Source organism: Microchirus variegatus, assembly GCF_963457635.1.
Source record: "Microchirus variegatus genome assembly, chromosome: 7".
Lineage (NCBI taxonomy): Eukaryota > Metazoa > Chordata > Actinopteri > Pleuronectiformes > Soleidae > Microchirus > Microchirus variegatus.
In genome coordinates this window covers 18547700-18575048 of record NC_139808.1, presented here as the reverse complement: position 1 = coordinate 18575048, position 27349 = coordinate 18547700, and the positions used below count along the sequence as shown (strand labels likewise).

At 41.2% G+C, this 27349-nt stretch overlaps 1 protein-coding gene across 1 annotated transcript in view; it reads left to right on the top strand.

The window, feature by feature from the left end:
- plxna1b (plexin A1b) overlaps positions 1–27349 on the top strand; it is a 162206-nt gene that overhangs the window by 96185 nt on the left and 38672 nt on the right. Inside the window, exons 9-11 of the mRNA XM_083892918.1 lie at positions 6131–6331; positions 20243–20339; positions 22311–22501. Coding sequence (XP_083749044.1) covers positions 6131–6331; positions 20243–20339; positions 22311–22501 — 489 coding nt within the window. The remainder of the gene's footprint in view (positions 1–6130; positions 6332–20242; positions 20340–22310; positions 22502–27349) is intronic.

Genomic DNA, 27349 nt, shown 5'->3' with positions numbered 1-27349 from the left:
CTGCTGTTGGCCAGCTGGTACACAGGACCTATAGCAGGCTTTAACAATAGGTCATGACATTGTGTTCCATACTTGATACTCATTAAGGAAATGATTTGGAAGCAGGTTTCCATTAATGATATGGTGCAAGATGTCACTCACAATATTTGTTTCTTTTACTCTGACTTGTCATATGCATTGTTGAAACAAATAAAGCAAGCACTGACTGCCAGCACTTTGTGATCTTTAACAATAAAACCATTTATCATCAAAACATTTGGACTTCAAAAAAATGTTTTCCATTAACAATGATTTTACAATCCATGTCTGTCTTTTGGAAACCCATAAATAACACAAACCACTGATGTATTAAGTCGTGTTGTTAAGTGAGTATTTTGTTGATATGCTGTGTCTTTCATCTAAAAACTCGCTCTGTCAAGCAGTGTAATCAGACCTCACTGTGTTGAGCGCACACAGGCATGTTTTATACGCATATTTGTTGTTTTATAAGCACATAATTGAAAACTCAAGTAATGTGAGCACACATGTAAACGAAACAGTCTCATAAATGTGCCATAATTCCGACCAATCACTGACTGACTGGGCTCCGGGGCCGTACGATGGGAACGCAGTTAATTCTTACATGTTACTCACATCCACAATAAATAATGTCATATACTGTGCTGAATAAAAGGATTCAATCAACATCTTACCAATAATGTACAGTAAATTGTATCAAGGTATAGATGGGACCCTTTAGTTCAAGGGTGGATGTTGAGAGGCGACGAGGAAGCATTCAATACTTTAATATACTCCTTTGTTAGGCCACTGTGAGAAGCACACACACACACACACACACACACACACACACACACACACACACACACACACACACACACACACACACACACACACTGGCCCTCTTATTTGTACCAATGTGCCCCCATTGCTCCTCTGTGGCTGTGCGTTGCCATCTCATTTCTCCCCCAGGCTCTCTGTATCGCTTTACTTCATTATTTAGCTTGTTATTTTTTCTTCTCCCTGATCTATAGTCTCCACATCACAGAGGCAGCTAATTAATTATGGATGGACTAAAGGGGGGGTTGGGGGGGGGGGGTATAAAAAAAACGACCAGACACCCTTTTCATTCCATATGCATGTGTTTTTGGAGTTTTATTAATTTATATCCAAACCTTCAGAACTGTTTTTTTTAATGCATTTATTTATTTATATAGCCTCCTGTTCATGCTTTCGTCTTCATCCTCTTACTCCATCAACCCGCAGCCCGCAACCCTCATTTATGTCATGATTTTAATTTTCTACACCTTCTACATATCCCAATGAACACATGTGCACTTGTCTGCCGATTTTCTCATTATCTGCTTGTGGTGGGTGTTAAAATGGTGTTTTGCTCACATGTGATTAGAGACTTCCCCAGCCAAGCACTTGTTTTATTTTTTATAAGTCGGTTTTTTTGGTGTGGAAAGAGGTGCTGTGGTACACATCAGAGTGCATGGAAAATGAAGGCAGGAATATTTTCAACAGGCTTGACCTAGAATGACAGCTGCTCTCCTTTGAGAAAGCTCATAGCAACATTTAATCAAAAACTGTGGGTGTTGGGAGTAAGATATCAAAAGAAATTAGGTCAGGCTTTGCACTATTGAAATGTTATCATTCATTAATGAAGGTCTTGGCTTGTTTTTTTGTTTTCTATTTTACTAATTTATTTATTTTTGTACAGAATGTTCACTTTTTTACATCCTAATAATCTTACATTGATGACAGGAAGGAAGTGAGTCAGTGGTTGGTTGGAATTATATGATCAGTCAGCGTTTGTGTGCGCACATTAGTTTAGTTTTAGCGTACATAACATGCGTACAAAACTGTGTGCACAGGCCTGATAACACTGCTTGACAGAGCTGGTTTTAAGATGAAAGACACATCATACAAATAATGTTACACTGTTCTTGTTAACGGAGACCAATCGGGAAAAAAGTTGCTTTAAACAATGAGAAAAAGAATGAAAAAATCCACTGGGAGGCCCCGGGTGTAGCATTTATCACCATGTGCAGATAATAATGTGTGTGCTCAGAAAAACAAAAGGAAAACAGTTATTTTTAATTTGGAAAAATAGTTTAATGCTTCAGTATCCACATCTGTTGAAAACTCCAGCTCATGAAGAATGTCAGAATGTAAAGACAGTGATCAATATCTTGAAATGAAGCAGATGTTTTGGTTGCCGTGTTCTGGTATTGAGAAACCATTTGTGGTGTGTATTCCTTCACACTCTCCTTTTCCACTTCACGGACATGTGTAACTTAACTATAAATGGCTCGTTCTGGTTACAGCACTGCTGGATGAGGTAGCTCACAATAAAGGGAGCTGCTGTTCTGTGTAAAAAGAGACGGTGCTTTTGTGTGCAGAGGAAAGCCGTCGACTGTTGAATTAGCGTTTAACTGAATCAGCTAATACCTGCAAACCATATCCCTGAGGCAGTGACAGCACACACCCTATCCCACAGATAAACACACACACAAACACACACTTCTTTCCTCCTCCACTGTCAGTTCTTCTTGAAATGAACCGGATGCGAGTGTCACATCTGGCCAAGAAAACCACAACATCCGTCTGTAGAGATGAAATGAAAGTTGAGAAGTCAGGAAAGAAGGGGGCACAGGGGGAAAAAAAAGGTCATTTCCAGCTTCAAAGGAATACCACAGTACAATATTGTTTCAGTGTGCTCTGCACTTTGTAGCCATAATGCCACATTTGAACCGTGTTGGCACCTGTCACAAATACTGATGAAATAACTAACTGCAAAGCACTTTGTTCCTCCACCTTTCCCACAAAATGATTTCCGTCCCCTCCTCCAGCACCATCTCTTTCCCAAAACTCTCCATTCTGTCTGGGACACAGTTTGATCTTTTAAATGGAAGCAGAATCCTCTTGTCTTTAAATTTCTTGCAGTATATCTTGCATAAAGTGTCCCAGGACTCTCCATTAGCTTGCATTGCCGTTAAAATGAGACTCTTAAATCCTGTTAAAGTTAAGTTCTGATATATCTCATATCAAGGCACGTAATCTAACCATTATATTCTCTTATATTCTTCCTATAAAACAATTTTCTGTAGTGCCTGTGAAGAGCCTCAACACCACTTTTCAAAATCCGAACCATGCTTCATTCATGACACAGCGGTACGGGGCAGTATTGTTTTAAATGTTCCCCGCAGCTGTACCTTGAGATGACAATATACAGTATGGGACTAAATGAAGTAAAGGGACACTAAAAGGAAAGACGCCTGCCAGAGGAAACGATAAGCACACAGCTGAGCTGACACAAAGTCAATAGGTGGATGAATAAAACATTGGTTAGCTGCAGTGTGTGCTACAGGCTACGCTACTGTCTGACACACTATGGTAGCTTTAGTAGCAAGGTGTGCTGTAACTTTACTTTTTAACGCTCGCGCGGCACCTCGGACAGCGCAAGGCCACAGCTCTTGACGTGAGCATCCTTTTTACTGAGGCAGGATTTAAAAAGCCAGTGCAAATCAATCTCTACTTTATCTCTCTCGCTCTCACTCTCTCTCCTTCTTTGGCTCCTTCCATCAATTTTCCAGCCTTGGCTGCAGGACCAGGCAGTTAATTAAGTAGGATGTTGTCAGGAGGCTTTGGTACATGGTGTGGATGGAAGGATGGATGGATGGAGTGGATGGATAAAGTGGCATAAAAGGTGCATGGTTAACCAGCCATCACATTCGACCTCGACTCATGTCCAGTCTACACATTTCCTTTCGTTTCTCTTTTTCTTTTTCACTCTCATTTCCCATTTCACGTTACCGTTTTCCCAAATAAACATACCTCCTCATCCTTTGCCTCTTAACTTTCTTCATTTCTTTTTTTTTTTACAAAGGGGAGAGTAATATACTCAAGGACTGTTTTCATTTATTTAGACTCAAAATGTACACAGGTGTTCTTGAAGAATAGGGTCAACACATGATTCAAAATAAAATAAAATCTACAGGAACCCCAGCATGGAGCACGGACACAATGCCCAATGTTGGGTTAAAAAGCTTTATTCAAACACGGCTATTTACAAGACTAACACCAACTGGTTTCGACCTTAGTGGACAAAATAATGGACACCGATCAAACACTTGATGTGTGTCTCACCTAATCCTGATTGGTGTTGATATAAGCCTCAGTAGGAGTCCTGTGGGAGGTGACACACATCCAAATATTCCACATGAACACAGAAATAAATCCCAAAAACATTCACACTTGTATATTTACAGCTGTCACATTTTGTCTATTCCTGGCATCAACAACAATCTGACTTACTTACTCTGTTTTACTTTTCTGTTTTCCCTCTTAAACTTCCCTGTTCTCTTCCTCATCTCCCCAGCTCCACTTCCCTTTCTGTTCCATACCTCCTTCCATCTTTCTGGACAATTCATTCTGCCTCCATTTCCATTTCTGCCTTCCCCTTTCTTAGTTGATTAGACACCAAGTCTTCAGAATCCTGCTCCATCCTCCTATAGTATTCCCCGCTCTCATTACACGCGCATGTGTTTGTGTGTGATCAGACACACAAGGCCAAGACTTAGCAGGGTAATGAACAAACTCCGGCATTGTGTCCATGCCCCGGGGACGTGCTGTAGCTTCTAATGTACGACAGCTCAGAGTAGAGGAGAAAGAAAAATCCACTGACAGGCAGTCGGCTATCTGCTTAAAAGAAAAGCTCCAATGGGAAGTGAAGTGGAGGGTCTGAGGTGCCTCGTGTGCAGTGAATATTTTACAAGGATCTGGTCGATGTTTTCCTGGACTAAGCACTTTTGACGGAGTCAACGCGAATGTGTTAACTTGCAACTCTGACTGCGACAACACTGTCGATATTTAGCTTATTCTGCCGCACCTTGCTACATAGACTCAACTTGACAAGAAGAAGAATGGCGGCATTTTTTTGTGATTTTAAGCTTTAAGTACGTTTATTTTTACAGGAAATGGCTCCTGACGACCTGAAACACACATTCTTAAGTGAATGATTGACCTGAATCTTTAACTGAAGCTCAGACTTCTCACATGAAATCATGAAATCGATTCAGTTTGCTCTCTGCTGTTAACCAGTCTTTTATTATGTGAGTCTTCCAATTATGTCTCCATGTTGTAAAATGTAATATTTGTCCGTTTGTTAGCCTTTTGTGTCCAATAGTGCAATAAAGGGTTGGTTAGTTCCACCCAGGCTTTAACTCATGTTATAGAACATCTGTCACACACACACACACCCTCGCCTCGGCTTGTTTTTCCAGTGTTGACGAGATCTGCTTTGCTGCCAAAGCATGACTTGAACATTGTAATGACTTCATTTCATCCAACCCATGCACACAAACAGTACATATCTAGGAGAGGCTTCAAATAATGAGGGGACTGTCAATTCTAATTGTAGCTTAGTATTGTAAACATATACAGTACAGCCATTATAGCAACTGCACATAATATGTGCTGCATATATAGTGTCTTATTTACTTATTTATTTGTCTTATTTACACACACACACACACACACACACACACACACACGCACACGCACACGCACACGCACACGCGCACACACACATACACATACACATACACATACACACACACACTCCAGGGTGGAGCACTCCAGTGTCGTGAGCCAGTGAATGAGTTGTTTCCAGATGATCTAAACAAGATATTGTCAACTCTGTCCAGTATCTGAGTGTGTCGACACACACACACATTGTATAAGCAAATCCAAAGTTAATGAGCTCATTACTCCATTCCACACATGGACATAATATATATTGGACGCCCTGACAATGCAGCACTGTTGTCATTAGAGCGATTTTATTTGGCATAAAATCTATCGTGGACTTTTTGTAAAGCTCCGTTGCTGCCGTGCATCGTTGATATCTGGTGCAAGGCCAGCGGAGGGCGTTACACGAGCCCATCGCACATGTGAACAGTGCGTAGTATTCCATCACCCCAATCAACAAAAGTGATTCATTTAGTCTTATCTTTGAACTATTTCAGCCATGTTTTCTCAGCTGAAGAAAATTACTTTCTTACAACCATCTGTCTCCACTAAAGGAAAAACATGTTGAGTAATTTTTTTTTTCCTTCTGAATCTGCAGGACTGCCCCCAGATCCTTCCCTCAACCCAAATCTACATCCCCGTCGGGGTCACCAAGCCGATAACCTTGGCAGCCAAGAACCTGCCGCAGCCTCAGTCCGGACAGAGAAACTACGAGTGTGTCTTCCACATCCAGGGGGAGACTCACAATGTCCCCGCCCTGCGCTTCAACAGCACGTCCATCCAGTGCCAGAAGACACCGGTGAGTCAGACCTGATGAGGACAAAGAGATGTTTTGGCTGATCTTGATTTCTGAGTGAGAGGGATGTAGAGGGAACTCAGAGTTCAGTGTTTCTAAACTGTAGTTCAATTACAAGTCTTTGAATTTGTACTTGAATGCTTAAGTTGAAAGAAAATAAGAGTTGTTTCTCTTAGACATTGTGCCAATTGATATAAACTTTAAGCTTTATATCAGTTTTTAAGCTAAGTTAAGCTAAGGATATCAATTGGACACTCAAATTTGACCCTTGTCGCCCACCTCTAGAGGGATGCAGCGGGTAATTGTGATGAGTCCTGGTGTGATTACATGGGTAAAACTAAAGTGAATGTGTGTTGTACATAACAGAGAATGTCCTATAATAAACGGCTGATGTAGAACTGCAGCTGTTGTATGGATTAGAGCACAAATTAAACTTGCACTTAAAGCATAGTCATTTGGAGCTATTCATCTTGAACCAATAAATTCTGCTAGGTAACTAAATCATGACCCTGGTAAGGACATTGACTCGGTCAGAGTTTAAGTAATGGCCACCGACAACTAATGACCACTTTAGACACTAACATGGTCATTGTCGTGATAGATCACCAACTTGCCCTTTGGACACTGGCTTAGTCACAATCTAGATAAATGGCTCATGGCTGATCTCTCACATTGAACTGATAGTTTGCAAATTGATATTGACGTTAAGAGTTTGCATTTAAATGAAGATACGGCTGTGTTTTTTTTGGTCCAATGCATGGGAAGTTTGGGATGCCCCTACATCATTATGGATTTTCATGGTCGGTGTGATATGTCATTTAAATAGGTGAGTTTAAAGCTGCGATGGTCAGCTGTAGTTTTGCTCTGTGCCTCTATGGTTTTAATGCATTTGTGGATTAGGCTGTAATAGATGAAGTGTGTGCCAGATTAAAGTCTTCTCAGAGTTTTTAGCAGAAGTTTTCTAATAAGAATTTGTGTGTGTAGTTACGCAGAGGATTTACAGGTAGGCAGAGATGTTCTTAAAATGTGTGCGTTTGTGTGTGCATGTGCTTGAGGCTTCAAACTAGTGTGACAGATAAGAGGTAGCTAGCGTCGCGCTTCACTGAGGCTGAAAATGTGAAGAGGAAGTCTGTCTCTGAACCTAGTTGGGAGCGGATTGATCATGTTTACACCTCGGCTCCATACCTCTCCCTCTCCTTCCTCGCTCTGATCATGGAGCTCATCTTTCTCTCTGCCTCCCTCTCTCTCTCTCTCTCCATCGCTCCCTCCATCTGTCACACTTTCCTCTTCCGACCAAACCCCTACTTACTCTGCGTTTACACTCCTGCTTTCTGCCCCCGTATTTATTTCTGTCCTCAGATATAATGCAATGCAACAACAAGGAGACGAGAAACAAGGTGGTGCTGTTAATTCTGTTTGAGGTGAAGTTGGAGCAGCTGTCACATTTCATGTCACATCTGGACACAATGTTTTTGTCTCGTTAGAATAAAGTAGAAACATCTTGCTAATAAGTTTAAGCACCTTGAAGAACTGTCTATACGCTGTGCCTTGTTGTGGCACGGCTCTGTGCAGTTTGGGTCATTTTCCACAACTATCGTACCGCCTTAACATGAGCGGAGTCGTCGTAGCACGGCTGCACGAAAATGCCGTGACGTCGTTTCATACACGACACAAACACAAGCTAGTGACAGGCAAAGCAGTTCATCATTAGAATCAGTTATTTAAGAATATTAGTTTGTACTTCCAGCATGACCAGACCACAGACTCCATCTGACACAGCCACTGAACTGAAATACGATGGAAGAGGTTGTGATTCGCCGGCGCTCGACCAGTGCTGTCGCTAAATAAACCAAACTCCTCTGTTAAATATTGATATTTTAGAAATGTCCTTGCTAAAGATGGAGATTAACAAATGTTTTCGGGATTTTTACGTCGTTTTAACTGATCTACACAGCTCTATAGTGGAAAAGCACCTGAAGTATTTGTATATAACGCACGTAAAGCACACACCAGCACTACCCTCTGTGTAACTATATCGCTAAGAGCTGTGACAGCTATATGTGTGTGATTTGTTCCCGTCTGTACTGTATTGATGCGTTGTCTTCAGGGGTTGGCACATGTAAGCCAGTTGTTTGTGAGGATGGCGTTAATTGGCCGGCGATGGGCTCGTCTCTCCTCAGAGATGTCTGTTTATTGACTGTTTATTGTTGCTCCAAGGCCACTGCTAATAAGCAGCGGAGTCCTGCCCAAGTCCAAAGCAGAATTTTGCCGTTTGATGTCCACAAAGTAGACATGCTAGCAGCAATTAGCCTTGGGCTGTCAGCACTTAGCCCTTGTTAGCAATTAGTTGTGCCAACTCGACTGTATGCTTGCATATCGATGCAGTGCCTGCTTTGAGTCTACACAAGGCCGCAGGTAGATTCAGCGGATAGAAGAAGGCAAAAAAAAGAAAAAAGGTGCCAGCTGCATGAACTTGCCATAAAAGCATAATTCACCCAGGCCTGAGCTTATGAATATAATTATGAGTCATGAATTATGAGAATGAGTATCTTATTATAGCTCTGGAGCAGTATTTCAAAAGAACGAGGAGCTTAAATATTAGTTTATCCTTTTATAGACCTTCGCATTGCTACTTTTCATGTGCGCCCCTCCATGTTTGTTCCTACGTTGACAGTGTTCTACACCAACTTAATGAATCATGGATGACTCTGCAGTACAAGTAGACTTCATCTGTAATGCTGCCTCGGTTTTTAGGCACACATCCATTGAGATGGGGGTTAATCATCAGCTGTGCGTATGTGCACATGTGCGTTCAGTTTGCCTCAGGCTGTGGATCCCCGGATAGATGTATATGTATGTTTTAAGTCGGTGTGTGAAATTTCCATTACGCTCTGACAGGAGGACTGCTGTGGTTGGGACTTGCTAATCAATGGGATAAACACAGGGGTGCTAATCCCTAGTTTATTTTTGTGTTTGAGATACCCAAGTGTTTACCACTGTGTCTAAATCACACACTCGAAGGAAAGGAAAGACCAAGGACAGAGACTTAGAGAGCTGTCGCCAGATTCCTTTAAAGTAATAAAGGACAGGAGTGGATAGGATAAGAGAGAGGGCAAAACACCTCGAGGTGGAGGAGGCAGAGGAAAAGATAAACACAGCAGAGGTGGATGAAGAGGGATTAGACAAAGGGCAGTGACAGAGGCAGTAATACCAGACAGGAGTGGATAAACGACAAAAATGGAGATGAGAGCAGGAAAAGACAGAAAAAGGGAAATTGCTGTTTCAAGTGAGACGAAACGGCGAAAAGTGAGGAGAAGAAGAGCCATAATATACAAGAGAACATCTGAGAAGTTTCTCCTGAGGCCAAAGCTCAATCTCCTTTATTTCATACAATGTCATCACACTAAGCAAAAGATGATACCTAACAACAGGACATTGAGAATATTCACAGTCGGATCATGTTTAAACTCCAGTTTCCCATACTTAAATCCTTTTTTTTTTACAGTGACTGTAAAAACTTAATACCCTTATATAGTATCCACTAACAGGAGACTGTCAATAACGTACTGTATATGTGACATACATGATATATGATAGTGTAACAGCAGCTCTTTGTTAACCTTATTTGCTATTGACTTTCCATATCTTAAGGGAGAAATGTATTGGGGCGATGGTGTTTCTGTATAAGGTTTCTGTACATACCATCAGGTCCCAGAGGGAAATGAGAAAGTGTATCATTAGACCCTGAGAGAGAGGAATGCAGGAATGGCTTTAAGTTTGCTTTTGCAATCAGAGACTTGGAACAAGTAGGTCACTTCATAGTTCAGTCCATAGGTCCAGTTTATAAGATTTAGATGAACTTATTGAATTATTAGGTTAGGGTTTGTTTGTTATTTGGAGTAAATGTGAATATACAAATGATTGTGTTCATTATCACCATGTTTTTTTTTAATGAGGAAACAAACCCACCATTGAATGTTAATGATAACTGAAGGCCATAGGTGCTTGGAAGGGAAGAATGAGGTCGGAGATATTCAGCTGCAACCTGTAATTTCAAGCTGTAAATGTTGCTGTATGATAGGAATTAGTCATCATGCATTTTCCATTTCTCACATTTGAAATCGGATTCTCAGCCAAACATAATTCAACATTTTTGGAACCTGTGAAAGTTGACAAGATGGTGGATCGTCCAAGTTTTCATAGCAAGTTAATTGGAGAAAATCGGATTTTATTTTTTTTAAAGAGAGATCTTAATGCCAGATATGCCCACATTACCACTGACACATACGGAGCCATCCGCCAGGCCTTATGTTAGCAGTTGACTCTGGTCAGCAGCGACCAAAACACCAAGCTGGTGTCTACATTGGTTCCTTCCGGTTTTTTTTTTGACCGAGCTCAGGCAGCGTCCTGCAGTGTGTGGGCCAATCAGTGGCTGAGGTGAGGGTGAAACGGTTAGTATGATGCTGAGCTGCAGGCTGTAGAGTTGTGCTCAGGGCACCACGGGGGTCATGGGAGCGAATAAACACATGTACAAACAACACTTTCACACACAAATGACCACACTCTGGGGTCAGAGAGGCTGATGGAGCACAGCTGGGTGTTGTCTGGAGGTTGAAAGAACCAAATTGAACCGTTCAACACTTTTCCTTTCTCTCTGCTCCTTTATCTCCCTCTGGTCTGTGCCTTTTGTCCATTTGTACTTTAGCGTCTCCATTTTGGCCCTCCTCTTTCCCTCCTTATCCCTTTTTTCTTGTTTCTCCATGGAGGGCAGGAATGAGAGGACAGATAATATCCGTACGGGCCTTACACCATTACCTTCTGTCTGATAAACCCCTCGGCCACTCCATCACCTTCTTTCTCTCACTCCTTTACCAAAAAAGAAGCAGACAAAGGAGAAGGAGGAGAAAATTTAGTTTGGGAAAGGGTGTGTGTGTGATTCGTCTGTGTGTGGAGAGCAGCTGTTTGTTTAAGAGGAGATGGGAAGTATCAGGGGTCCTGATGGCATCCAATTAAGGCAGATAAAATGATGATGAATTGCAGTCGGGCAGTGGAGACGAATGGTCCTGTGTTTATGAGCCCACACACACAAACATATAGGTAGACAGCAGCAGAAGAAGAAGGGGAAGGGAATGTACAGATTTGGAGAAGATCGCTTTGGGAAATGAAGGAGAGGTGAGATGGAAGAAATGCAAAGAAATCTTTCCCAAAAAAAGAAATGGAGCAGCGTGAAAGATGAATGAGCAGGAGGTGGAGAGAGCACAAAGAGTCCAACAGCATCTTACAGGAAGTGTGCAGGAAAAGAGAGAGAGATGACAACTTATTAACTTCCTTCCAAAATGAGGAAAAATGGCAGAGAAGAATGATGGATTGATAGATGGAGCAAATTGAGGTCCAGAGAAGAGGCCAAACACGACTGCAGGGAGAGTGAAGAACACAAACCTCACTGGTCTAATGGTGACACACATCCCATCGTTGTGTATTTGTGTCTTTGTGTGTACTATTTGCTGGCATAAACACTGACGCTGTCCTCATGGAGACTAAAATGTGGTGTGTGTGTGTGTGTGTGTGTGTGTGTGTGTGTGTGTGTGTGTGTGTGTGTGTGTGTGTGTGTGTGTGTGTGTGTGTGTGTGTGTGTGTGTGTGTGTGTGTGTGTGTGTGTGTGTGTGTGTGCGTGCACATGTGTGTGTGTGCGTGTGTGCACATGTGTGTGTTGGGGAGAGTGACAGAAATGGGAGCTGCTGATGCAAAAGTTTTTTCTTAGCCTTTTGGAGTTTGTTGGATTTGTTTTGAGATGTAACCGAATATAAAAACTAAAAAAATGTGTTATTATATTTATAAAAAATAAATAAATTCATTTTGAATTCATTATAACAAGCGCATAAATTTACTCGTGCACAGTGCTAAAGGTGGCAGAGATGGAACTAATGAGGCCTCGGTGCTGGCTGTTGGAGGGTTGGCGCAGCAGAGCATGGTGCAGCCTGGCCTGGCATGGCCTGGCAAAGCTTAATGAGATATAAACACTAGACCTGCCACCGCAGTCACAGCCACAGCACAACCTGACACAGTTTTAATTGGCTTGCAGACCGAGTGTGTGTGTGCATGCGTGATTTGTGGAGATCCAAAGAGCACGGAGAATTCCCTGGAACTTACTGTGCAGATTAATGGTTATTCCTTAAGATTGAAAAACCATCCAATGTTGGATGACTTTGATCTTTGTTCACATGTCATGTTATACCTCAAACAGTAATTATCAAATTAGAATTTCTGATACTATTTGTAAACCTCAACTATGATGCAAAAGCTTCATTTAACGCAGAAAATGACTTTGGTAGAAGTTCAAGTCACTTTTTTTTATAATATTACTTAAGTTAATGTCTTAAAGTATATGACATTTACTGTACTTATGTATCAAAGATAATTTTCTGATAATAAATGTACTTAAGTTTAAAAAAAAAAAAGTTAAAAAAAAGTGAAGTTAGGATTGAGCCATGGCTCGTGTCCTTGTGCAAGACACTTAACCCCATGTTGAAGCGTGTGATTGGATATGAAATATGTGTGAATGACTGTATGTAGTGTAAAGCAGCTCATTAAGTCTCGAAAAGTGCTATATAAATACAGACCATTACCAACTCTTCATTTTTTATTATTACTTTTATTTAGGAGTAACGAGTAGCAAAGAGTGTTAGAGAAAATGTAGTGGATTAAAAGTAAAATTTGCTAGAAATACAAATAACAAAGTTAAGTGCAGATACGGAGAAAATCCTTGGCACCAATGTCTTATCAATCAATAGATAAGGTGTTTAAAAGAAGTAGAAGATCAAAATTGTGATATTGATATTGTTATTGGTATCGGACACAAAAAGAGTGCTTTAGAGCCATCCCTGCTTCATCCTTCGTCCTGACCTTTCTTTTTACCCCTAGTCATGCGTGTGTCTCCCTCTTCCACCTCTCCTGCCTCCACCTTCCTCCTCGTCTCAGGCCCATCACCGCCTCTCCTCCCCTCTGGCAGGTGACGAGCAGAGCTCCCACGCTCCTGTCCCGCATAAATAAGAATGAATTGCTGCTCAGCTATCAGCATATGCCAGCGTCTCCACCCCGAGCTGCTCCTCACTCTCATCATCTGTTTCTAATTTCTGTCTCTCACCTCGTATCACTGCAATCTGCAACCTTGACTACTCTACAGCTTTCGCTTCTGATAGCGATGCTCCACCTCATGTTTCTCTGTGGTGGCTGACGGGCAAAAGCAGCAAAAAGTATTGTGAGCAACATTTCCCAAGTTTGCTGTAGAGAGGAGAAGAGAGGAGAGTTGTAAAAAGGGAGTAGGGACTTGTGCCTTAATTTCTTTCTGTCTGACTGCACCTTTTAAAATACATACATTATTCTAAGGCAAGACTCCACACCTCTGCCTGCAGCACTATCATCTGATCTCTCCATCCCTTTGTGTTCTACATAAATGATTACTCTTTTTAATTATTAAATCACACACTAACTATTAAATCCATTATCAAAATAGTTCACGATTAATTTAGTCACCAACAAATAATATTTTTACCTCTCGCTAAAAAGTGATTGGCACATAAGGAAACATGGCAACACATGGGCAGTAACAGTGATCATACAAATGCCAAAAATGAGTATTGGACATTAAAATAAAGGTGTGAAGAGGCACCAGGGAAAGTGCCTTTGGCTGCTATTCCTTCCGTTAATGACTTGAACTTGATACAAATGCTGTGACATTATCAAAGTGTCTGTTTTTAGGGATAAGTGAATGCGATCTGTCATCATTCGACAAGCACATCAACGGCTTCATGTTTGAACAAGACAAAGACACCGAGAACCCAAACATGAAGTGTTCAACCTTGTCAAAACTTTTCCCCTTCATCTTCTGGCTGCATCACTTTCGTGTTATGTGTGTGAGTGAATACATATAGGCGCCGGTGATATGGAACACTGGGGGGTTAGCAAGCAAAGAATGGCCACCGGAAGAATGGCATTTCTGCAAACGACCGAAAATCAGCTTTTTGTCTGGGGAGAAGTCGAGTAAGCTTACACTAGCTTAATGTGTGGGCTGGAAAATAAGAAACATTGGCTATGGCAGCATTTATTTTTCCCTCAAGCCAGCACTTTTTCCCTCTCTCTCTCTCCCTCTCCCTCTATCAATGAAGAAAGTATACGTGCAAGCATGTATGCATGTGTGTGTGTTTGTGTGCAAGAGATAAGCTCGGTAACTGCTCCAACCAAGCTTCAATCCTGTTAGCCTTTACGATTAGCACTGGCTAACAGACCCTTATTATGATTGGGAGCTGATTCCACGCTGCCAATCCCACCCTTACAGTATGTACACACACACACACACTAAGCTATAGGAAGGATTACTACTTTGATCCTTGATTAGGAAACCACATCTACCACAAAGACATGTGAATGTGTGTCACAGTTTGCTGTTAATGTAACTTCTCTTGAAAAGCAGAATAAATGCAGCAGAATCCAGACTGAACGATAATGTTGTGTCAGGTCATAACTCTCGATAACTTTGTCACCTTGAAAGAGCCGAGGATAGAGGAAGACAGAAGGCTGATTCTTTCCCGGGTTAGGATTTGCCCCGGGCAAGTTTTGTATTTTTAGCTGTTCGGCTATAGCTCACACTTTGAAAATGACTAATTATCAGTCTTGGACCCTCATAGGAGGTAACCAGTGTTAACTCATCTACCTTCTTTCATCTAGTCCCGCTCCCCTCCTTCAGTTTCCTGTGACAGATGCTGCTGATGCTGAAACCTTCCTCGACTCCCATTTACAGTTCTTTAAATCTTCTTTATGGGAGCTCAGAATGGCTCTTTCTTTTAGTATTATTTTAGTATTATAACTTCAACAAGTTATAGAAATGTTGGAAACACTTAAGATTAGGGAACACATATTCACCATTAACTAGGTGCTTACTAACATATATAAGTCGCATACTAGCCTTTTATTAGTAATCATTAAGCATGTATCAACACCTTATTCTACATAACCTTATTCTACCTCTATTACGACATGAATTAATGTTTTTCCTACATAAGGTGTCCGAATACGTGCTTAATATTTACTAATACAGGGCTAGTATGCTTCTTATGTTAGTTTGTGAGTTTGTACTGTCATTAACTGCACTGTATAACCCCCAACACACACACACACACACTTTCACATGCAAATCCTAACCTTTTGAGATGAGCCTGCTTAATGTTTGCATTTTCAAATTGGAATTTGCTGTGCAGTGAATAACCCATGTACAAGGTGCATGTGTGTATTCCCTAAACTGTACATGGAGTAAAAATGCTGCTTCAGTATGAAAGTTTAATAAGAATAACAATGTACGTCTCTCTAACACAGAGCCTGCATTTGTGAATTAATGTGCACATGCCTGTAATGTGAAAACATTTAAGAGGCCAGCGTTATTGTTGTCCATCAGCACTAACACCTCCCCAGTGTACCTCTCCGTGGTGTTAAATGGGGTTAAGATGTCGACACATCTATCATCTCTATCTCTATCAGCAGAATCGGCTGCTCTCGTGTGATTTGGAGCGCAATCAGGTCATGATTCGATCGGCTGTTCAGCAGAGAAGCCTGAATGGAAGTTTTATTGGAAAAAATTACATTGTAATTGAGGCCGCTATACAGGAGCAACAATGGAGCCAATATACACCTGTGCAACATTATTTTGCTGTTGTTCATTTCAGGAAAACACAGCTCTCTTGTTCGTAGATATGGTTGTTTAGCTGTTAATAAAATAGAAATGGAAATGGAAAGAAATGAAGGCCAAGTGAATCATAGAACGAGAGTGTTGGAGTTGGTCAAAATAAGCAATGTGAGGACGTCACCTTTATTTATATTTTTTTTATTGTATTTCCTTTATTTTGTGATATTATGAAAGAGGCAGGAAGTTTGTTTGACCTATTGTTATCAGAAAGATTGTCCAACATTGTTCATAAGCCATTGCAATCTTGATTAAAAGTGATGAATCAAGTATCAATCAATTACTAAATGAATTCCTAAATGTTTTGATAATAGATTCATCAGTCCTGTGAGATTCTCGATGGCATTACACAGAATATCTTTGTGTTGTTCGGCATTTTGTGGATGAAACCGCTCGTGGATTAATCAAGAACGTAATCGTCAGATTAGTAATCATTGGTTGCAGCCCTAATTAGGAAGCCTTTCTCCTGAGGGGCAGTCTTCAGATTTTACCGCAAAACGAAACAAATGTGTGATTGTGAGAAATCCACCTGTTGCTTGGTGCGAACATCGTTGTCAAGAGAAACAGCTGCTTGGTTTGAAACTCCTTCGTCTGCTACAACCGGAGCAGATGCCAGATGTGGAGCTGCCCTCAGCCTGATAACACCTCTCCTTTTCTGTGCCTGTCTCTCTCGTTTCTGCTCTACCTCTCCAGTTTTGTCCCACTTGATTCTCCGGCCTTTCAACCTCTGCTTTATCTCATCTCTGTTGTCAGTGGAGAGTCCCTGTGCCTAGTTTTGTTCCTCTTATTCTTTCTTGTAGTCTGTCACACTTATACGCACCCATATGTTCTCCTCATCTCTACCCGGTGAAGAGGTGCTCTTGTTCCCAGGCAGACTGGGTGGTCCCTCGAGGGGAGAGATAGAGAGGAAGAAGGGAGTGAACGATTGGACTTGCTCAGAAATAATACTAGACATGTCTTATCTCCCTGTTTGCATGTGTTTTCATATGGGAGAACTGTGTGATTTGTCTTTGATGCATTTGCTGGCATCGATCTCTGGAAACTGTCCCATATGCAGGATGCATATTTATAGCACTGCGCGCTGTGCATGTGTGTTTTTGCTGAACATGTATGCGATAAAGGAATCTGCTCCATATTTCCTCGCTTGACCGTGGGCGTTCTGTGGGATGGAGGTAAGGGAGAGAAAGTCGGACTGAGATTTATATAGGTGGAGAGAAGGAATAATGAAAGGAAGGGAGAGAGAGAGTGGAAAAGAGGGGGGTGGAGAGGAGGATTGTGGGAGAAGGAGAGGCAGAGGAATGTGTGAAAAGACCAAGGCAGACATGTCAGTGAACAAATTGAAAATGCCAATTTCACTTTAGCCCCCACCAGCTCAGGCGCTTATAGCTCAGCTCCAGCCTCTTATTCGATGTGTAAATGAATGGTGTCCACAGAATAACACACAATCACCTCTCTCTATCCATCTCTCCCTCGCTATTTCTCCTTTGACCCTGCTGCTCGTATCATCCTCTCTCCAGCCTATCTTCTCACAAACTTTTTTTTTCTTTGTTAGGTCTCCCTGTTCCACTAGTCCCAGTTCACTTCACCTGTGTGTTTCCCCACACATCATCCATCAGCCAGTTCTCCCTTCCTTTAACCATCACTTGTCACTTTTTTGCACCTTTTCTGCTCTCTTTCCACTCTCAGATCACTCATTTCTTGCTGTCATCAGCCAAACTGTCACCTCTTTCTATACTCGCCGTCTCCCAGGTGGAGTCTCTGTGGACTGAAAAGTCGCACATGTCTCCTAAATAAATCAGAACACCAAAATAGGCCTGGAGTAGCATTTTAAATTCTCCTTAAAGTCCCTATGACATCAAATTAATTTTAGTTCTTTAATTACATATATGTTGCTTGAAATGCCCCTGTACAACATATTGCTCTTGGACTTAAAGGTTTCTGTGTCCTCAAATTGTTGATGAGTACAGCAATTTGCACCTAATCAAGCACTGTATGCGCGTCTTTCCATGCCCCGCAACATACATGACGTAACATTCAGCTGCATCCCCTCCATCGTGGGGATGAGCCTGCATTTCTCCTCAGCAGCAGCCCCGCCATCTCGGATCAGTTCAAACATACAGTATATGGCCTCGTTTCAGAAATGTCCTCCTCTTCATCTTCTCAGAAATTTTCTAGTCAGTTAACGTCACAGATGTGGTACAGTCCTCCGCAATATAGAGTGGGCTGTCTTTCATGATTAGCTAATATGTTGTCATTCTGAGTCATGGCTATAATGTCCATTCAGTGCTATTGGCCACTCTAATGGGGCTTTTCTTCTAGCAGCTACTCTACTCGACTTGATTCTACTCAGTTTACTTTGCTTTTCCATTTGTGATAGTAGCTGGAAACTGGCTGCTCTGGCGAGGTTCCAGGCGAGCTGAGCCGATGTTAAAATGTGATATCAACAGACTGCGGGCCACGGATCGGTCAGAGATTGTCGTCACTGGAAGAGTCATGAGCGTGATGTCTGAATCAAGAATAAAACCCAGGATTTTATTTATTTATTTTTTTAAATATACATACTGTGGTCCATCTACAAGGTTCAGACATCCCTGTGTTTCTGGATGATACAGCGTCACAGCAGGGTACTATAATGTAATGGAAAAGGACGTGCCTGATACCCAAATCGAGTAGATAGAACTGTGTAATGGAAAAGCAGCGTGAATTCCAATCAATGCAGAGGCAAGGCCCTCCTCCCTCGTACCTCATTTTAACTGAATCCACGTAAATATGTGGAAGCTGCTCGCGCGCCAAGAGCCATGTCATGATGTCATTACCATAACAACTCTTACAGCAAAGTATACGTGCGTATAAGTGAGATTCATATAGACGTGCGACTGTGTTTGAATATCAGCATGTCTGCCTTCAGGGCCCGCTCAATATAAATCATCCAAATTGCCAAACAAAAAAAATAAACAATGAATGAATCAATCAGCCATTCACACATACTGACATTGCTGTGTCCTCTCATTTTTCTTATCTCCTCGACGCACATTTCTCCCTCAAATACATTTGAGTTTGCTATGATTACAGATGTCATGATAAATCTCACTGTATCACATCGGAGAAGACGGGGGGGGGGGATATCGCATATTGGTGAAGTTGTAGCTAGATTTGATCTGTGAGGGCCCCTTAGCCTCAGGCTCAGAGGCTTTCACATTGGATTTTATCACCACTCCACTCGAGGAGAATAGTCCTGCTATCTCTCACCCTGAGGCCATTGAAGAGACTGACCATGGCAGTGGGAGTGGGAGTGAGCGCGGCACCCTTTGACTGACAGAGGTGTTAGGTTAACATGGTCTGTCTCTAGTTTTACCAGCTATCACCCACACATCACAGTAGCCTCAAAGCAGAGAGCAGGCATCACCATCACTGTCCAGAATCTGTTTCATGCTGCATCAGTGACAAAGTGAGCCTCATCGGAGGGCGTAGTGTTGCTGATGAATGAGTGTTTTCAGACTGTTGTGTGTTTACATCAGTGTTCTGCTGCTTTGTTTATGTGAGGGCGGGACTAAGGAGGCAGTATAAGCTGCGTTTTATTTGCTGGTGATAATGGCTGCTGATAATTCATTTGTTCTGAGGTTAGGTGGCGTCTCACTGGAGCTCCTTTTTTCCCCTTTCGCTAACTCACCCCCTTCACACCGCTGCTTTTGAAGCTTGTTGTCTCATTTGAAGCAATCGCATAAAACTGATTACGCCGACGACGAGTCAATTACATTTCAGCTCTTATTAGTTCAGGATGCAACAATGAAATTAGATGAGAATATTATTGTTGGAGATATATTACACTTTTCATTCATCACTGGAATGGAATGAGTCATACAGTGATGGGGATTCCAATCTCTTAATCAACTCGGTGCCAAGCCAGGCAGTGGCGGATATGCAGAGTGTTAAAATCACAATATAGCCTGTCTCTCATCATTCATTTATATGGCCCTTCAACTGTGTTAGCTCCTTGGGTGATGACATTACTACTAGCTTAGCTCAATTGAGCTTGCTTTTAGTGTTTGCTGGTTTTATCTATTTAAATGTTTCATGTTTAGACTGAGAATGTCATATATTTGAATTATTGGTACAAGGAAAATGTTATTCATGCAGCCAGACATGACGATGAATGCTAACCTATTGTTTTTATGTTACAGTATACCTATGAGGGCAATGACATCAGTGACCTGCCTGTGGACCTGTCTGTGGTGTGGAATGGAAACTTTGTCATTGACAATCCCTACAACATCCAAGGTGAGTTTGACTTACTGTTACCAGTGTTGAACATAATTCATTATTTTACCAAATTCAGTTTTTTTTCTTTTGGTTCAGTGAGCACAAGGCTTCCCGCAAAGTCTGACACACCACTGACTTCGAGTGCTCAATATTTTGTCAATGAATTAATAGGATAATTATTTGTCGAGCCACTTTTCATAGTAACAATCAAGTTTCTGTTATTAAAAAAAAATTTTGTCATTATGTGAAGTAGTGAAATTGTGGAAACCAGATATTTACAGCACACAAGTAACACATTTCAAATCAATTATTCTTTAGGATTTATTACATTAAGGTTCTTATGTTATTCAATTAAGTTTGAATAGTAGATTTGCATCCACTCTCAATATAATATATTATTATGCGATATTGTAATAAGACAAGGTAACAAGGTCAGATTATTCTTCGTTAATCCCACAACTGGTAAATCTGCAGTGTTTAAGAAGGGGACATCGTGAAAAAAACAAAATAAAATAAATAAAAAGTAAATAAACTTGAATGCAATGATATCACATGGTTTGTATTTCATGATCATATTGTATTACTCCTTCATACTTATCACCGAAGGAGCTGCCCAGTGCTGTCATAATGATATAGCGTGAATATGTGCAGCTGAACGCACTATATATACTCAAATGAATAACCACGCCTTAGCCTTCAAACAGAGAACCTTGTGGTTAAGGATACATACACATAATCGATGGCCACAGTGAGAGAAGACAATGAGATCACGTCTGTTGGATATAATTACTGCTAGGGCGGTCTTAATACTGCCGTGTCCATGATTATTGTGACCTGTGCAGCGTAGCAGGGGGCTGTAACATCATTCTCCTGCTGTGAAGTACAATAACATCATCGCCTGCTACCACTGCGTTCAATAGGTCCTGTGGATGACAAGCACAATGAGGGTTATACAAGTGAGGCAGCTGCATTATCTCTTTGTTTCTCTCTGTCGGTTGAAGACAGAGGGAATCCGTGTTGTTTGTGCGGTATTTTAAATCAGAAACTGTTACATCTGTAATATCTGTGAAGGAGTGTCCATTTTGTCAGTAATGTAAGGTGACACCATGGAGTCACTTTGCCATGTTTTGCTAATGTTACTCTCTCCAGTCTAAATGTACTAAGCGAGCTGTTAAAGTCTCCAATTTCACATGTTTTTTTTATGTCACAGTATATTGATGTTTGTAACACATCCATCATACATGAACACGGAGACCTCACCGTAATCCACAATAATAGCGTGTATACGTTCACGGAGGCAACATAAAATGACAGTGAATGGTTTTCCCAAGGACACAGCATTATATGCAGAAGTACTGACAGTATCAACAGCATGCATCAAGGTCTGAGCATTGTGCTGTATCTCATGTGTAAATCTCCTGTAGCCAAACTATGTTTTACCTTTCTCAAATGTCAGCCCCCTCCTCTATTACTTACTCATGATAATCATCTGGTGAAGAGTGACGCTCACTTGTCTTAAATACTGATATGTTAATGTAATTAGAGAGGAGTCGTTCAGCAATCAGTAATTGGTACAGAGTTGCTTTAAAGCTGCTCCATGACCAATGGGATTTGGGTAGGAAATAGCAGTGAGAGGGAAAAAAAAGATTTTACTGTACAAGTCCTGAGGCCTTTAGTGAAATGATTCCTCAACTCAGCTTTGTCTCTGTGATATTGAAGAAGCACTTTTTTGTGAGGTTGTGAACATACAATACAAATAGAGGAATGTTGATTCATTTCTCAACCTGGATGTAATAGTTTAGCCCCAGTGTTTGCCAAACTTTTATATACAGGGACCCACTTTTTAAAGGTGACAAACTATCTGACCCATTTTAAAAAATAAGAATCGTGACGAGAGGATATTTCTGCATAAAATAACCAATTTCTTCAGAGTATGGCTTTTCTATAATGATGATTAACTTTCTGTTTCTTTGTCATTCCTGTCTACAGCTCACCTGTATAAGTGTTACGCACTGCGGGACAGCTGTGGGATGTGTTTGAAGGCAAACCCCAGGTTTGAGTGCGGCTGGTGTGTACAGGAGAAGAAGTGCTCCCTGCGACAGGAGTGCACTCCCGTGGAGAGCACTTGGATGCATGCCACCACAGGAAACAGCCGCTGTGCACACCCTAAAATCATCAAGGTAAGAGATGGGAATAATGAGATATTCTTACAAATAGTACAACTAAGTACCTGTACCAGTTCTAACATATCAGTAAAACATGATGCCCTCACCATACATACAAACACCTAGAGCAGAGGCCTCAAACTTCCCAATCTCTTGTGGCCTGCCACTTAATATGAAGTGATACTTAGTTATTTTCTTTTGTCATGTTTTTCTAATTTATAGATGAATTTACATATATGTAAATGTGTATGTGTGTGTATATATATATATATATATATATATGTATGTGTGTATATATATATATATATATGTGTATGTGTGTATATGTATATATATATATGTATGTGTGTGTTTATATATATATATATATATATGTGTGTGTATGTATGTATATATATATATATATATGTATATATATGTATATATATATATATATATATATATATATATATATACATAAATAAATATGGAATATTTATAATTTCACATCAAAACACTTTTATTTTGAAATTCTGTTAAATGACAGAAACTAGACACTCAGTGGCCCCCAGGTCATTTGAGATTGAGACCCCTGACCTAAAGGCTCCATAAGGCTGAGGAAGAGCCTCTCAAACGTAATATAGACCATCTAAATCCAAAAAAAGGGAATACTTTCATCTGTGAAACCAGTCACCCTTTAGCTGCTGTTTCCCAGCAACCTAACATCCTAAGTAACAAACATGTCAGGTTTCTATCAGGACTGAGGTCAGAATGGGTTCAAGTGACAATATGCCCTTTGTAACATGGTTGTGATTTCTTCTTGCTTTGCCTTGAAACCGAACACAGGCCCTTTGACACGTCACAGACTTTCTAAAGTCATCTTTAGAAAAAGATAGTTCACGTGAAGAAGAGATTTGGAAAAAAAACGAAACTAAAGGAAGTGGACATTGTAGGAAAAGAGGACAACAGGGAGGATAGACAGCTTAGAACCCATCATCATGACTGCAACATCAACACAGATGGGCTGGCCAGGAGGAGGCGGTTCACACTCACCAAGTCTGAACACACTGACATGATTAGAGATGATGGCGACACACAAACACACAAACACCGGCTCACCTGTGGAGGCAGAGAGAGTGGTTGTCTGGAGTGTGTTTGTGTGTGTGTGTGTGTGTCTCTGTCTGTGTGGACAAAGAAACAGACAACAGGGAAGTTGAGGAAGTGAACAAATTGTGTCCCACTATGGGTGCAGAATGTATGTGCCCATGTTTGCATCTGACAGGCCGGGTGAGCTAAGGCATCTTAACACCATGGCTTACCCATCTGTTGCCACCGGTAACCGTGGCGGTGATGATCCTTGTCTGACTGTGACCCGGGTCAGCGTCTGTAGAGTTCACCACAGGAACTGGCACACATGCACGCTCACACACACACACAGAGCCTGCTTTGATCCACTGCTGCGTGAGCCATGTCTAGACGTTCCACTCATTCACTTTGTCATTCATCCATCTGCTTTCCTTCCTTCTGTTTTTCTTTCTATCCAAAATCCTTTCTCAGTGCATTCCTGTTCTTAATTTTAAACTGTAGTGTGTAGCTTTCAAATATAAACAAATGTCTGTTGCATTCAAATCGTTGTCAAATGAGTTCAGCCCCACGAGTGCCTCTGTGTCTCTCAGTATAGCAGGTGTTTAGAGCTTTTGTGGCCTGGTGACATTCCCACACTTCCCAAAAGAAGTAATTTGTTTTATGTCAAGACGGATGGAGGCACACACATAAATGCTTCTTTTCCCTGTATCAGTCAGATCTGATAGTATTGCCTGACACTGCCTAAAGAACACAGCATAGAAATACTATTACACTCTTTCAGTTCATGGAGGCCAAACAAAAATCACCAGAAGGTTCACAGTGCAGCTTTAAAACATGTATGTATATATACATATATATGTAGTACTGTACTGTATATATACATATACATGTGTGTATATATACATATATATATATTATGTAATGAAGGCCCATTTAACCAATGCAGATTTGATATGGATGAAAATAAAAAGAATAGAAAGGTAATTGGGGCACTGGCACATAGATAAATCCTTCAACTTATATTCATTCTCTATCTCTCCTCGCTTCAGTTATCTCTTTGAAACAAGCATAGAGAGGCAATTTGGTTGTGTGCATGCGTGTGTGTGTGTGAGAGAGAGAGATTTGAGTATATGAAGGGGTGAGATGGTGATATGTATGTGCATGCATGTGCTGTTGCATACATATGGAGGGGTAAATCCCCGCCTCAGGACAAAATGGTGGTGGCAGTTGAGAATTAGGCACAGAGGAGCTTCAAAAAACGACACGGGGAGAAAGGCTCTTGGTTTAAGAATGAAAGAAGACAGACAGAAGAGAGGAAGAGGAGACATCCAGGAAGTGTTATCAGCTTACCTCTCCAACTTTTGACATTTACAGTGTGACATTTAATGCCAAAGAACATCTGCAGGCGACAAAGAGAATCGCTCCGTTTTCTTCTTCCATTTCATCCTTTAGGTCTCCAAAGAGCATCACATGCACCACACAAATTGAATATCGCTCCGCTTCCTACCATCCATTCAGTCACAGCCCTCATTTTCTGTTTGATCCCTTCTCTTTTGTTGATTTCCTTTTTTTTGCTCCATTAAGTCCACTTTGTTCATTTCTGCAGCATATTAGCTGCTGTGTGGCCATTAGTCAGCGGATTAGCCTCTAATTTCATTTGGGCCAAAGAATATATTCTAATGGGAGGGCAAACACCACTGGAGAGAGTGTGAACACATGCTGACACACGTGTACAAAGATGGACCATCTAACACAGTTATCTAGTGCTTTCAGAACAACGCATGATCAACCCATTTGGTGTCATTGCCGTGTGCTGTTACCCATTTGTCGTCGTTCAATAGTGTGCAGTTGGGTGTCGTTCCAGTAATCGCTCTAGCTGCTAAGTACAGTTCTCCAAACACAACAATTGATGTTGTAGGCCCCTAAATGTTGGAAGTTTTGCAGTTAGACCGTTAGTGTGCCTCATTTTTTTCTTCACACTCGCATTAATTAGTGCTCTTTTCACAACAAGCAAACACACGGCTTGTGCAAGCATGGGAACCAGCACAAACGCACTCGCAAACTTTAAAATTAAGGATTAAATATTGACTTGTAGATAGTTTGTAAAATCACAATATAGCATTTACAGCAACAACGACACTGTCACACACACACACAAACGCACACTTACACAATGTTTGGTACTGGCTCCAAGTGTAGAGCAGCAGTGTCCTAGTACTGGCCTTGGATGCTGCATGGCCCTCCGTCATCCATCATCTCCTGCCTGCCTTCTCCTAGGGGACAGGAAGAGCATTACAGTTAGCCCTTAGAAACCAATTAAAACAGCACAGGCTGTGTGTGTGTTTGGGGGTGGGGGGGGGGGGTCATCTTAGCATGTGGCATATTAATGCACTATTTTGTGATCTTGTGTATTCAAACTATATACGGCTTCTGTTGTTATGCTGCAAAGTTTGTTGTGTTTGCATGCGTTTCAGTGCTTTGTCAAAAGCCAGTATTTCTTTCCCATATGTATTGATAAGCTGCAGCTTTGGTCTTTGCCTGACTTCTTTATCTCTCTGTTTCGACTGTTTCCTTTACTTTCCTTCATGCATCCTCCATCTCTTAGTCCCTCTCTCTGTCCTCCTTCCCACCTCCAAGCATTCAGCTTTTGTCTTCCCTCTTTCAATCTCCACTCTTTACACTTCCTTTTACTTCTTTGTCTCCTCATATCCTCTCCCACTACTCCAAGCCTTCTCTGTCAACCAATATCAAGAGAGATGTTTTTCTCCTGTTAGCTCCTCTTGGTCTTTAATGTCATTATTAGATATCTTTACCATGTTGCATGTGATCATTTAAAGTGTAGTGTGTAAAATTTCGCAACATTTATTGGTGAAGATTCTTAAAGTGCTAAAAACGAAGGCAACTGGACTTCTGTTCGGTTCTTAAAGACGTTTCACCTCACATACAAAAGGCTCCGTCATGGTTTATCTTAATGACTCCAAGGTACCACCAAGGGTTTATAAACCTGGGGACTCCACACCAGAATCAGAACTGAAGAAGCCAAAAAGATCCAAAGGAAGTCCAGTTGCCTTCATGTTTAGCACTTAAAGAACCACCATGACCTGAATGACTGAGAATCTTCATAAACATTGGTGAACATTTTCACGACCGAGGGCATTTGTGCAGGAAGATTGCATGTGTGGGTTTTTTCTGGGTTGTCTGGTTTTCTGCCCACAGTCCAAAAACATGCAGGGGTTAGTTGGAAGTTTTAAATTGGCTGTATGTGTGAATGTGAGAGTGAATGTTGTTCGTCTCTGTATGTCGTCCCTGTCGTACCCCCCCCCCCCCCCCCCCCCCCCGCCTTTCTCCCTTTGTCTGCTGGGATTGGCTTCAGACCCTTATGTAGCGGATAAAGCTGTAGACAATGAATGAATGTTTAGTTGGTCAACTGTGGGATACGAAGTGGCGGCCTCCGTAGAGCTGACCCAGTTCCTGATAGAAATATAAAAGGCTCGCTCAAGTGTAATGAAAAAGTAAAATCAGTGCACCCAAATTTTACACACTGGACCTTTAAGTCAAGGTTAAGTTAACATAACAGTAAAAAAAGATTTGATCTTGTAGCCTTAAAGGGTATAACGACACAACATTTTAAAATCAGTATCAACCAGTCAATAATTGAAGTTAAAGAAACACATACATTTTATGGACAGAAACCGTCAAACAAAAACTGAAATAGTTCACTCATTCAAAGGAAAACGATCCAGTGATTGTATTATACATTAAGAGAGTTTGTGTAATGGCTGAACTTAAATATAAATT